This window comes from Zea mays, chromosome 4 (genome assembly GCF_902167145.1).
Source record: "Zea mays cultivar B73 chromosome 4, Zm-B73-REFERENCE-NAM-5.0, whole genome shotgun sequence".
Lineage (NCBI taxonomy): Eukaryota > Viridiplantae > Streptophyta > Magnoliopsida > Poales > Poaceae > Zea > Zea mays.
In genome coordinates, this window is record NC_050099.1 from 226,193,443 (window position 1) to 226,207,058 (window position 13,616).

Genomic DNA, 13,616 nt, shown 5'->3' on the forward strand with positions numbered 1-13,616 from the left:
CTGTCTTTCCGGTTCTTCGGCCCTTATGCTATTAAAAGACAAATCAATCCTGTGGCTTATGAACTGGCTTTACCAGCTGGCAGTTCTATTCATCCGGTCTTCCACGTTTCTCAGCTCAAGGCGGTCATTGGATCTCGTATCCCGGTGAGTCCAGTGTTACCTGATTTGTCTCATAATCTTCAGGTGCCAGTTGCTGTGCTTGATACCAGGTTGAGGCGTCAAGCGGGGAAAGTCCAGAATCAGCTTTTGATTCAATGGAGTGGATGGCATCCGACATTGGCCACCTGGGAGGGAGAAAGCGACATCAAGCGGCGTTTTCCATTCGCTCCAGCTTGGGGACAAGCTGGCGTTTCAGGAGGGGAAAATGTCAGCGTACCGGCGGATGGAGATGCAAGCGTCAGTGTGGGAGAGAGATGGGGAATGGAGCCAGGTGTGCGCGCTGATGGGCCTAGGAGAAGCCAACGGGTGACACGGCCCAACGTCCGGCTCTCGGGCCATGAATGGGTGAAATGATTTAGGCCCAGATGGTTTAGCAGCTAACAGAGAGAAGAATATACACTGCCGTGGAGAGGAGGAAAGGATTGGACTGGAACTTGGAACTGGACCCGGCTGCGTCCGGCGAACCGACGGTGTGCCGTCGTGTACCCTATCCCCATACCTACTGCTACCTCCATAAACTTCGAGAGAGGATCTGAGCGCCGGGAGTGGTGCTCGACTCATTCCCAACAGCGTACTCTAACAGAGATCAACGTTGCAGCGCGTAGAAGTTCAACCACGACGCCGTATTGTGGCATGGGCGCAGAGCTTCGATGAGAGCGACGACCGGCGAGACGCGAGCGCGGCAGCAGGCTATGACGAGAGCGCGAGGAAAAACTGGCAGGTAAGACAGAGCAGCAAGGGAGAGCAACTAAGGAGGATGCGAGCTCGGTGAGATTTTATAGGCCGGTGAGGGAGACTGAGGGGCGCCAGGGAGACGAGCAGACGCCACCGGTGGAGGATCTTCATTAATGGAGATCGACGTGTGCGGGAAGAGCAGAGGGCACGATTGATGGCGTAACAACAGTGCAGAGGTGAACGGGCAGTCGTTGTGAGCTCCACTACTCGAGAAAAACGAGCAGGCGCGGGAGGGGTTGTGGCCAGCGTGAGCTAGTAGATTGGCGTCGTCCACTACCTTGCGTGCGAGCATTTCCTGCGTGGGAGAGAAATGGGGAGGGACAGGGCAAGCAAGTGGGAGAACTAGCAGGGGAGGGGATGAGTGATCTCGTGCCCGGATTTATAGGATGTAGAGGGCATGCCACTTTGATGGCATTTAATCGATATACGTTCCATCGTTCGTGGAGGAAGGGAGGGAGTCATGGGAGGGAAGTCGCCGGCGTGGCTGAGGAGTGGCGCGCAGTCATAAGTAGAAGGAAAACACATGCGCGCACTCACTCGTTTCGCCAGGCCAGGCCAATTCGGGGTCCAAGCCTTGCGCGCCCACGGCTTGCTTTTGCAGTTTTGTTTTGCCGCTTATTCCAGAACCCTTATTTGATAAGTTTAATATGGATTCCTAATTTGCTAAGGCTTATCAGGTGCAGACCGGATCAATTGATTCTTACTTGGTACGATCTTTATCTAATACGAACTAGTGAATCCTTATCGGTTACTGATTTTTTGGAACCAAACACGGTTTTCCCTTATAAATACTTACCTACGTGTGCTACCATTAAACACACCAGCAGCCAACACATTTATTCTAGTCTCGTCCTGCGTGCTGGGCTGCCGCATATGCTACTTCATCTATATCGTCGTTATGCACTAGCGGACCGGAGAGCAGGTTTGTCTCTAGAACCATCGCCCTCGACAATCCTGCTTGGATGCTTCCTCGTCGCTACGACTCGTCGACCTACTCGTCGCGTGGACGTTTTACATCATCGACAACAATGAGACAATGTTGAATATCGACGTTGTCTTCTCTACCTCATCGTCAACAAGGAACAAACATGCAACTATCTCATCATATTTTCCACGCTGTTATGTTTAATCTGTTTACAAATTGCTCTATCAGTTCAAGGTTGAATTTTAATTGGTATCTGTTTAATCTGTTTACACATTGCTCTATCAGTTCAAGGTTTAATTTTAATTGATATGATGCACATATTTAGGTTTATTCGCTTTCTATACAAGTTTATCGTCATGATCTTGCTTTATTTTCAGATTAAATTAAAATTAAATGTTATAACGTTCATCATCCTGATCCTGCTTTATTTTCAGATTAAATTTAAATTAAATGTTCTAAATTTTCAACAGTGCAGAAAAGTGAAGCCACCTGACAACTTTGTTTATGCTTGATCTGTTAGATTCCATCATCCAATCTCCTGCAACTTCATAATTTCAAGCAGCCGCATAGAAATAACTAAATTCTCGGCTCCGGTTGGGGCTAGTTTGACAATTCTATTTTTCTAAAAGTTTTTTTAATTTTTTGAGAAAAAAACGAACTAATTTTCCTTAAGAAAATAAAAAATCCCTCAAAAAAAATAGGGTTGTCAAACTAGCCCTCGGAGAGGGGATTAGCATGTCAAGAAAATCCCCCTGTTTCCTACCTGGGTTGATCATCGTAAATCGTGGTCATCTTAGCGGCTTGTTTGAGAGCAAGAATACCGAAAGAGATTGAAAAGGCTAAAATCCTCTTGCTATTCAGATTTTAGGCCCTCTAATCCCCTTCAGTATCATTGCTCCCAAACAAAGCCAGTTGCAATTCACTCTCAATATCCTCTCTAATTATTATTACACTAAATCAGGAACCATGAGGGCCTAGGGAATTCATCACGTTAGTCTCATTCAATCATCTTACACTTGCTACCACACATCTAACAACAGGACGTGAAACATACATAGAGCATTCTGGTCTGCTACTGCTAACAGCTCCACAACCATCTGGGCATTATTTATGCTAAGAGCATGCTGGTGACATACACGTACTAACGTATTACTGGGGGGTGAAGTTGCTTCGTCTGCTGCTTCATCTCTTGCAGCAGTTCCGGGCAGCATTGAGCTGCTCCATCAGATCCTGAATGGTGGAAGAGGCCTCCTGCAAAAAGACAGCAATAGTTTATAGGCGACATGCACACCATCATCAAGTTAGATGACTCCGTTGGTAACACAGGAACTAACCGTGAGCTTCCGCTTCAGGTTTTCCACCTCTTGGTCGTGGCACTTCCTTTCTTCTGCAAAGAGTTCTACCGTTGCTTCTTGCTCTTTAATTGCCAACTCGAGTTGCCTCTCCACATCCTCAAACTGAAAACAAAAGATAAAACTTCATCTGGCTATTAAAAAGCACAAGGAGATCCTCAGACCTCCCAGAAATACCATCCTTATATCCACAGCGGCATTCAATTATTCATACGAAATACAACCGTGGGAAACTTCCTGTGGACAAGTAGGTACAATCAAGGATGGCGTAAAAGAAAATCGGTAAGGTAGAAAACAAATTCTATTGGATATGGCGTTAGCGGTACGGAGTAGCACAGGAGCAAGCAGAAGAGTAGCTGCAACTGAGGAGTGAAGGGATAGCAAGGCCGGTCATGGGAGACGCGGTTGCAATGTTAATGGGGACAGGCAAGGCAGTCCATGACTCTGTGCTGGTCATTGATACCAAATTGATACGGCGTCAGCGGTGAGGTGAGGAGTACGTAGGGTCAAGCAGAGGAATAGCCGCGACTGAGAAGAGCGAAGGGGATAGCGGAGACCAGTTGTGGGGATCAGCAGTGGTGTCTCAGAGCCCTTCGATGCCACCGTCGAAGGAAACCCCACGCCATTTATTCCTTCTTTAATAATCCTGATTACAACCTAAAGTGCCATTTATAGTTTAGTTGCACTTCCATAACAATACTGAAACACATCTAAGGTCCCTCTCCTATACTGGTGACCCACAAATGAGTCTACAACAATTGAATTTTGCCTGATAAATGTATGCAATTTTTATCTGTTTGCAGCAAACAGAACTTGCATTTCTAGTCAATTGGTACTATTGGAGAGAGTTTCCAATGGAAAACAACTCCCAAAGTGATTCTATGAAACTAATTAAGATGACAGGAGCTGACAAACTAGCTTATCCAGATTCACTTCCTGCACAAAATCATTTCATCCCTAGTGTTTATCCTAGAAAATCACTAGAGAATCATTTTCAGCTACATAATCACTTCCCTAGAAAACCAGAAGCAGCAGTTATGGCAATTAGGCCCTTATATAGTAACATCTAACAATAATGTAGCACTGTTGCATTATTACTCAAGACAAATGGTAATTCACACAATCTACACGAAACAAGAAGAGGTTTACTACCATGAGTTCCAACTAGTAGAAGCAAAATATGATAGCGGATCTTAAAACTGCTTACCCTCTCGGTCAGAGACTTGTTCTTATCCCGCTCGATTTGCAGTTCCCTTGATAATGATTCCTGCACCATCAAGATTCTACAAAAAAACATAATTAAAATGGCATGCCCTATTCATGTTCTAAGTCCTATTTTCCCTCAAGTCTGGCACAACATAGGCTAAAGTTATCTTTATTAAAATTGTGTTAATCAAATCAAGACCGGAACAATTATTTTTACGATCAATGAGCAGTTCACACAAAACTTTGTTGTATAGTCAGACCTTTGTACTCTAAAAAACATAAATAAATGCAGGCAACATACTTAATTATGATATATTATATTAAGAAAGGAAGAAGGGTCCAAAAATAGACCAAGTACAAATACGAAGGAAAGGCACCCTATGATGGCCGCAACTTGAGTACATGAAAGCATCCATGATAAAATACCTAATAAGGCCACAAACTCGACGCATCGGCTCTACACTAGACAACAGTTTCATCTTTGATGTTCTGGTGCAATACCAAGACACTTGGGGCAATGCCATCAAAGACACAAGTATTTCTATGCTTCCAAATCCACCAAGCAACTAGGGTGACAATGGAATTGAACCCCTTCTTGTGATGATTCAACATCTTCTCCGTTTCACTCCACTCTTGCAATGTGATATCAAGAGGGCTTGGAGCGAACTGTTGTAAATTTACCAAGCTTAGAACAATGTACCATATACTTCAGGCAAACACACTTGATCAACAGGTGAGGAATGTTTTCCTCTTCTTGATCACAAAGGGGGCAACGAACAGAATTATCCAGCCCCCTTTTGGCCTATTAAGTTGCATGCACCAACCAGTCCAACCAAAAACTTAAGCTGATAAAAGAAAGTGGGCAATTCACTTAAATTATATTCCAACAATTCCCCTCACGTCGAGCCTCTTTTAGGTCTCTGACGTGGAATATAGGAACGAACAACAATTATTTTATTTAATTGTGCTAGCTAAGATTCAAACTCATGACATCTGACTCTGATACCATATTAAGTTGCATGCACCAACAAGATTCTATAAAAAAACATAATTAAAATGGCATGCCCTATTCATGTTCTAAGTCCTATTTTCCCTCAAGTCTGGCACAACATAGGCTAAAGTTATCTTTATTAAAATTGTGTTAATCAGATCAAGACCGGAACAATTATTTTTATGATCAACGACCAGGTCACACAAAACATTGTTGTTTAGTCGGACCTTTGTACTCTAAAAAACATAAATAAATGCAGGCAACATACTTAATTATGATATATTATATTAATAAAGGAAGGAGGGTCCAAAAATAAACCAAGTACAAATACAAAGGAAAGGCTTGGCACTGCAGGCACCAAAGGAGCTAAAAAAGCAATATATTGCCCCTGAATCCACCTATCAGTCTAAAAGAAAGTATTTGCACCATTTCCAACAATCGTAACAACTGAACCAGCAAATAGAGCAGCTACACTCGGATGTACCTGTAGTTGCAGCTCCTTCCAGTGGCCCTCAGACAAATCTTTTTCTTCCACAACCATTTCAAGATCAACGACGAACCTAAGAATTCTAAATTATGAATGCCAAGCCCACTAAGATCAAGCGATCTGCAAACACGTTCCCAGCCAACAAGGCAGTGACCCCCCCCCCCCCCCCCCCATGACATTTTTCTGGCCCTTCCATAGAAATCCCCTTCTTATTTTATCAATGGACTTGAGGACCCATTTGGGACAATGTAAGACAATGAAACGGTAAATTGGGATCACAATAAGCACCAATTTGACCATGGTGGCTCTTCTAGCTTGGTGCATCAAGGCAGCTTTCCAACGTGGTAGTCGGTCATCAATCTTGTCGATGAGGGCAATAATATCAGCCTTAGTGATCTTCCACACTGAGAATGGTAACCCAAGATAACTGCAGGGGAAGTGTACCACATTACAAGGCAGCATTTCTTGTACCGTTGATAAATCTTGCGCTTTACAATGGATAAGAGCGACAAAGCATTTACTTATATTGGTCACAAGTCCTGAGGCTATGCCAAAGATTCTTAAAATCTCCTTCAACACATTTAACTCCTCCGCACAAGGTTTAACTCCAGGCATCAGTTCATCTGCAAACTGCCATGATCTTGGCACGAGCTTCTGAGCGCCGCAGCAGTGAGGTACTTACTGGCACAGCAAACCAGGGAGGCCAGCGAGCAGTACAGGTGGCGTCCAAGCTATGGGAAACCCTAACCCTGTAATAGAGTGGGGTGTTGTATTAATAGACTTAGGAAGTTGGGCCAGGCCCATTACAGAGGGGGCGAGGGTAATTACACAGGGAAAGCCCTAAACCCTAATGGGTATTCTAACACCCCCTGCATCGCAACTCTATCCTGTACAGATGTTGAGACTGGACCGAAATTCTAGGAATACACTCGACAGTAACCCCTTGGTAAAGATGTCGGCGAACTGCAGCGTGGTGGGGACGCTGAGAACCCGAACGTCACCTGCAGTGACACGGTCACGGACGAAGTGCAGGTCGATCTCCACATGCTTCGTGCGTTGATTTTGCACGGTATTGGTGGAGAGGTAGACGATGCTAATGTTGTCGCAGTATACGAGGGTGGTGCGCTGAAGGGGGGCTATGGAGCTCGTGGAGGAGCTGGCGCATCCAGGAGGCCTCTGCCACGCTGTTGGCCATAGCGCGGTACTCGGCCTCTGCGCTGGAGCGGGAGACGACGGGCTACCGCTTGGCGGCCTAGGAGACGAGGTTGGCGCCCAGGAACACGACATAGCCGGAAGTGGACCGGCGTGTCGGGGCAGCCGGCCCAGTCAGCGTCGGTGTAGACCACGAGCTCCGTCATCGAGGATGGTCGGAGGAGGAGGCCGTAGTCGAGAGAGCCGCAGAGGTAGCACAGGATCTGCTTGAGTGGTGAGATGGGGCTCCCGTGGAGTGTGCATATGAAGGCACACCTGCTGGACGGCGTAGGCGATGTCGGGCCGGGAGAAAGTGAGGTACTGGAGCGCGCCAGTCAAGCTCCGGTAAGACATCACGTCGGTGACCGGGGGCCCGTCGTCCTCAAAGAGCTTCGCCTGAGTGTCGACAGGCGTGGAGCAGGGCTTGTAGTCGGACATGCCAGCCTGCTCTAGGATGTCGATGGCGTACTGGCGCTGGTGCAGGAAGAGACCCTGGGGCCGACGTTTGGCGGTAATGCCGAGGAAGTGATGGAGGGTCCCCAGGTCCGTCATCGCAAACTCCAGCTGGAGGGCGACGATCGTGCGCTGTAGGAGATCGACGGTGGATGCCGTGAGAACAATGTCGTCGACGTAGAGGAGGAGGTAGACGGTGTCCTCACCACACCGGTAGATGAAGAGTGACGTATCTGACTTGGCCTCGACGAAACCGATGGAGGCTAAGTAGGAGGCGAAGCAGCTGTACCAGGCCTGCGTCGCCTGCTTGAGGCCGTAGAGGGAGCGATTCAGCTGGCAGACCGAATCCGAGTGAGTGGCATCAACGAAGCTAGTGGGCTGGCTGCAGTAGACAGTCTCCGTCAGAGTGCCATGATCCATGGAGGAAGGCATTCTTGATGTCGAGTTGATGGATCGCCCAGCCCCAGGAGGGTGAGGGAGAGGACGGTGCGGACGGTGGCGAACTTGACAACGGGGCTGAAGGTCTTGTCGTAGTCCACTCAGGGGTGCTGGGTGAAGCCCCGAAGGACCCAACGGGCCTTGTAGTGATCAAGGGAGCCGTCCGAAGTCAGCTTGTGGCGAAAGAGCCACTTGCCGGTGACCATGTTAGTGCCTGGAGGACACGGCACCAAGTCCCAGGTGTGGTTGGCTAGCAGGGCGGCATACTCCATAGCCCGACGACAGTGTGGGTCAGCGAGGGCGGTGCGAACGAAGGAGGGGACCGGGAAGGCGTCCGGAGGAGTGGTGGTCGTGTCAGCGACCAGAATCAGCCGGTCAACGAGCCGAAGGACACCGACGGCGCGTTGAGTCACCATCGGGTGGACGTGCCCGTGGTCGTGGTGAATGGCGACCGGATGGTACACAGACGGCTCAGAGTGGGTCGCAGGGACATCAGGGGCCGCTGGCGTGGCCGGCTCACGGCAGTGATAAACGACGGTGGGGTCGGCAAATCGGGGGCAAATCGGGCCGCGCTTGTCGAGGGGCCCAGGTCCGTGGGTGCCGAGGGAGGGGCGCTCCTGCGGTGGTGGTAGACGAGGGCGGGGTCGACGAAGAGAGGCAAGCTCGTCGACGGGGCCGCACGTGGCACGGGAAGAGGTGAGAGCAGAGGCGTCAGAGCCGCGCGTGGCGCAGGCGGGGTCGACGGGGCCACGCATGGCGCAAGCAACTATGCAAGGCGAGGCGCCTGGGGTGGATGGGTAATGGGGTCGGACTCAAGGATGGAGTCGAGATCGGTGGGTGGGGAGGAGCCAAAAAAGGGGAAACACGTCTTCATCGAAGACGACATGACGGGAGACGAGATCAAGACAGCGATACCCCTTGTGGTCAGGTGAGTAGCCGAGGAAGAGGCAGCGGGTGGAGCGGGAGGACAATTTATGAGAAGCAGTAGCGGAAGTGTTGGGATAGCAGGCAGAGCCGAACACGCGGAGGTGGTCGTAGGAGGGGGTTGTGTCGTATAGCGCGAAGTGGCGAGTAGGGTGGCTCACCGCCTTCGATGGGAGGCGGCTGAGGAGGGGGTGGCAGTTTGCAGGGCCTCTGCCTAGTAGATGGCAGGAAGAGACGCCTGGAAGAGAAGGCAATGGATCATATTGGTGGTGGTGCGAATCATGCGCTCGGCCCTGCCGTTCTGGGCAAAGGTGTAGGGGCACAAGAGACGCAACTGAACGCCACTGGTGAGAAAGAACGATCGAGAGACGTGTTGTCAAACTCGCAGCCATTGTCGCACTAGAGGGCACGGACCGGGCGTCGGTGGATACCCAGGCGAAGAAGTGTGTGAGGGTGGTGAATGTGTCGGACTTCAATCGAAGAGGAAAAATCTAGAGAAAATGGGATCCAAAATCACCAAATAGTATTTATTTGCAGAAAGACTGAGTACAGGGGAGGTCCAGAGATCACAATGAACCAGATCAAAAGCCTGCTCAGCCCGAGAAGAAGAGGTAGTAAATGGGAGACGAGTATGTCGGCCTAACTGACAAGCGTGACAGAGGCCCTCAAAATGTCCCCTACTACAAGAAGAATCTAGACGACAATGACGTCAGGTCCTAGGTAGCCAAGACGACAATGCCAAGTGGTGGAGGTGGTGGCGGAGACTATGACGGGTGGTGGAGATGCACCGGTGGAGGAAGGCCAGAGCGTGTAGAGGAGCCCGATGTTGTCACATCGGGGAGAGAGGTCCTGGTGGCCAGATGCTTCACAGAAAAACCAGAGGGGTCAAACTCAATGAAACAAAAGTTGTTGGTGGTGAACCGACGGACAGAAAGGAGATTGTGGGTGATGTGGGGGGCTACGAGAACGTCATTGAGATAGAACAGTCTAGGGAGAACCGAGGCACCTACTGGGTGACTGGCAGAGTGGAGACCAACGACGGTCGAGGCGGGTGGGAGGAATGAGGTGGTTGAGAGCGAGATAGCATGCCTGCGGTGGGGGTGGTGTGGTAGGAAGCACCAGAGTCGATGACCCAGTCAGGAGAAGGTGGAGCCAACGCCATGGTGCTGTAGGCGGCGGCGAGAGAGGCTGGGTCCCAGCCTCCAGTGAACGGGGACCAGGGAATCATGGTGGGGGTCCGCGGAGGCGGGAGCTGAGGCGGGGCCGGGGTGGTATTGGGCACGACGTATGGAGGTATGTCGTAGGCAGGCGGCGGAGGTGCGCCGTAGGGAGGCGCAGTCATGAGAGCTGGTGCTGGCGCCAGAGGATGGGAGGCGATGGGGCCTGACCCGACCACATGGAGATGGTTCCGGTCCAGGGGTTGTAGAATGACGGCCAGTCCTGACCACCACCCTGGCTAGTGAAACCTCCATTGGTGGAGTTGCCGCCACCGCGTCCGCCCTTACCGAGGCGACGACCGCCATCAGCGGTGGAAGTCAGAAGAGGGGCCACGACAGCAGGACAAGCGGGGGCCCCGGTCGACGAAGTGCGAGGGGCTTGTCCACCGAAAGACGCCTGAGCACCAGTGGTAGTGTAGAAAGGGAAGAATGGAGTGAATCACCACACACCCATTGAGGGTGGGGAGCCTGTCATATATAGCCAATAGGCATGCATGGAAGGTACATGTATGGGAGGCTATTCCCTGTACAAGGAAACAGTCCTAGGCTATAGATAGAAAGTAATCCTAGACTATACAAGGCAGCTAGCCAATCTAGGGGATTACAATCAATCGCAATCAGGCTCTGATTGATCCTGATATATACATATCCTAATACCCGCCCGCAGTCTGAGCGGGAGAATCACAGACGCAAAGACTGGTCCGAAAATAAGTGAAGAGCTGTACGGGCATACCCTTGGTCATGATGTCGGCGAACTGGTGCGTAGACGGAACATGAAGAACACGGAACTGCCCCAGAGCTACCTTCTCACGGACGAAGTGGATGTCGATTTCGATGTGCTTCGTGCGGCGGTGATGGACTGGGTTGGCTGCCATGTACACAACGCTCACATTGTCACAGTAGACCACGGTCGCACGCGAGATGAAGATGTGCAGCTCATGTAGTAGCTGACGCAGCCAGCAGCACTCGGCAACAGCATGGGCCACAACACGGTACTCGGCTTCGGCGCTGGAGCGAGATACAGTCGTCTGACGCTTGGACGACCATGACACCAGATTGTCGCCGAGGTAGACGCAGAAGCCGGAGGTGGAGCGACGCGTGTCGGGGCAGCCGGCCCAGTCGGCATCGGAGTAGGCTGTGAGCTGATCAACGGCGCCGGGTCCCAAGTGCAGACCTGCTGACAGGGAGCCCTTGACATAGCGCAGGATGCGCTTGATTAGCGCAAGATGCGGCTCGCGAGGGTCGTGCATGAAGAGGCAGACTTGCTGGACAGCATAGGCCAGGTCCGGCCTGGTCAGAGTGAGGTACTGGAGAGCACCAGCGAGGCTCCGGTACTCCGAGGGGCTGGCGACTGGAGCGCCCTCGGAGGCAGACAACTTTGTCCGGGCATCCACCGGAGTAGCTGTCGGGTGGCATTCAGACATGCCAGCGCGCTAGAGGAGATCAACGACGTACTGCCGCTGAGAGAGGAACAGTCCACTGTTGTCCCGTGTCACCGAGATGCCGAGGAAATGGTGGAGGTCCCCGAGGTCCGTCATGGCAAACTCCGACGATAGGCGGGAGGTGACGTGCTGGAGAAGAGCCGGTGATGATGCGGTGATGATGATGTCGTCGACGTAGAGGAGGAGATAGGCCATGGCGTCTCCAGTCTTGTAGATGAACAGGGAGGCATCCGTTTTGGAGGTGGTGAAGCCAATACTTCGGATGAAGCTGGAGAAGCGTTGATTCCAGGCTCGCGGTGCCTGCTTAAGCCCATACAGGGACTTCTGCAACAGGCAGACAGAGTTAGGTGCAGCGGGGTCGACGAATCCTTTCGGCTACTCGCAGTAGACAATCTCCTCGAGGTTGCCGTGGAGGAAGGCATTCTTCACGTCGAGCTGCCGGATGGGCTAGTATCGGGACGCAGCAATGCTGAGGACGGTGCGGATCGTGGTCGGCTTGACAACCGGGCTGAATGTTTCGTCGTAGTCGACGCCTTCCTCCTGGGAGAAGCCACGAACGACCCAGCGTGCCTTGTGCCGGGCGAGGGAGCCGTCGGAGTGGAGCTTGTGTTTGAACAGCCACTTGCCAGTGACAATGTTCGCACCAGGCGGCCGAGGTACAAGGTGCCAAGTTCCGTTGTCGATCAATGCCTTGTACTCGTCCGCCATCGCAGCACGCCAATTTGGATTGGCCAGGGCACTGCGATAGTTCGCCGGGATTGGTGAGGCGACGGAGGCGGAGAAGCCGAAGCGCTGGACAGTGCGGAGGGAGCCGGTCTATGAGCGTGTCACAGGCCGGTTTGCTGCAGTAGATAGGAGCCGAGCTGTTGGGGCCGTTCGGGCGAAGCTGGTGCAGCCGCTGTTGGCGCTGGAGGTGCAGCAGGCACAGGAGCCACGTCCTCGGTGACTGGTGCTGCTGGGGGCTGGGCGCGGCGAGTGTAGGTGCTGCTGAAGCGCTGACCACCAGTCGGAGGTGAAAGGGAATTAGGCCTACACCTATTTCCTAATTGATTTTGGTGGTTGAATTGCCCAACACAAATAATTGGACTAACTAGTTTGCTCTAGTGTATAAGTTATACAGGTGCCAAAGGTTCACACTTAGCCAATAAAAAGACCAAGAAATGGGTTCAACAAAAAGAGCAAGGGATAACCGAAGGCAGCCGTGGTCTGGCACACCGGACTGTCCGGTGTGCCACCGGACAGTGTCCGGTGCACCAGGGGACTCCAAGCCAAACTTTGCACCTTCGGGAATTTTCAGAGGCGCTTCGCTATAATTCACCGGACATGTCCGGTGCTCCAGAGGAGAGCGACTCTGAACTCGCCAGCTTCGGGAATCCACTCCGTTATAATTCACCGGACATGTCCGGTGCACACCGGACTGTCCGGTGAGCCAGCGGAGCAACGGCTACTTCGCGCCAACGGTCGTCTGCAACGCATTAAATGCGCGCCAGCGCGCGCAGAGGAGCAGTGCACGCGCGGGTGGCACACCGAACAGTCTACAGGACTTGTCCGGTGCACCACCGGACAGCTTGGCGGGCCCACTCGTCAGAGCTCCAACGGTCGGAACCCAACGGCCTGGTGACGTGGCTGGCGCACCGGACAGCATTTTGAGAAAGACAGGATTTGTAGCGCATGCCAAGCGGGAAAGCAAGTTGGTGCCCATCATCCACACAAGAACATCATGACGACTGACAGGCCACTGAAACTCATACACATGGATCTATTCGGCCCGATTGCTTATATAAGCATCGGCGGGAGTAAGTATTGTCTAGTTATCGTGGATGATTATTCTCGCTTCACTTGGGTATTCTTTTTGCAGGAAAAATCTCATACCCAAGAGACATTAAAGGGATTCTTAAGACGGGCTCAAAACGAGTTCGGATTAAGGATCAAGAAAATAAGAAGAGACAACGGGACGGAGTTCAAGAACTCACAAATTGAAGGCTTCCTTGAGGAGGAGGGCATCAAGCATAAGTTCTCCTCTCCCTACACGCCACAACAAAATGGTGTAGTGGAGAGGAAAAATAGAACTCTATTGGACATGGCAAGAACCATGC

General features: G+C 51.4%; 1 protein-coding gene across 5 annotated transcripts in view; it reads right to left on the reverse strand.

Moving 5' to 3' along the window:
* Nucleotides 1-2,737: 2,737 nt before the first annotated feature.
* The window catches only part of LOC100216876 (uncharacterized), a 54,596-nt gene continuing 43,717 nt past the window's right edge, over nt 2,738-13,616 (reverse strand). For 4 of the 5 annotated variants that reach the window (XR_002268586.3, XR_566265.4, XM_008681522.3 and 1 more), the window contains 3 exons: nt 4,379-4,454; nt 3,154-3,276; nt 2,738-3,070 (listed from right to left, as the gene is read on the reverse strand). Coding sequence is in view for 3 of the 5 variants with exons in the window: in XM_008681522.3 (XP_008679744.1) it covers nt 3,002-3,070; nt 3,154-3,276; nt 4,379-4,454 (268 nt within the window). In the remaining 2 variants the exon portion in view is untranslated. The remainder of the gene's footprint in view (nt 3,071-3,153; nt 3,277-4,378; nt 4,455-13,616) is intronic. The other variant, NM_001309907.1, reaches the window with a different exon arrangement.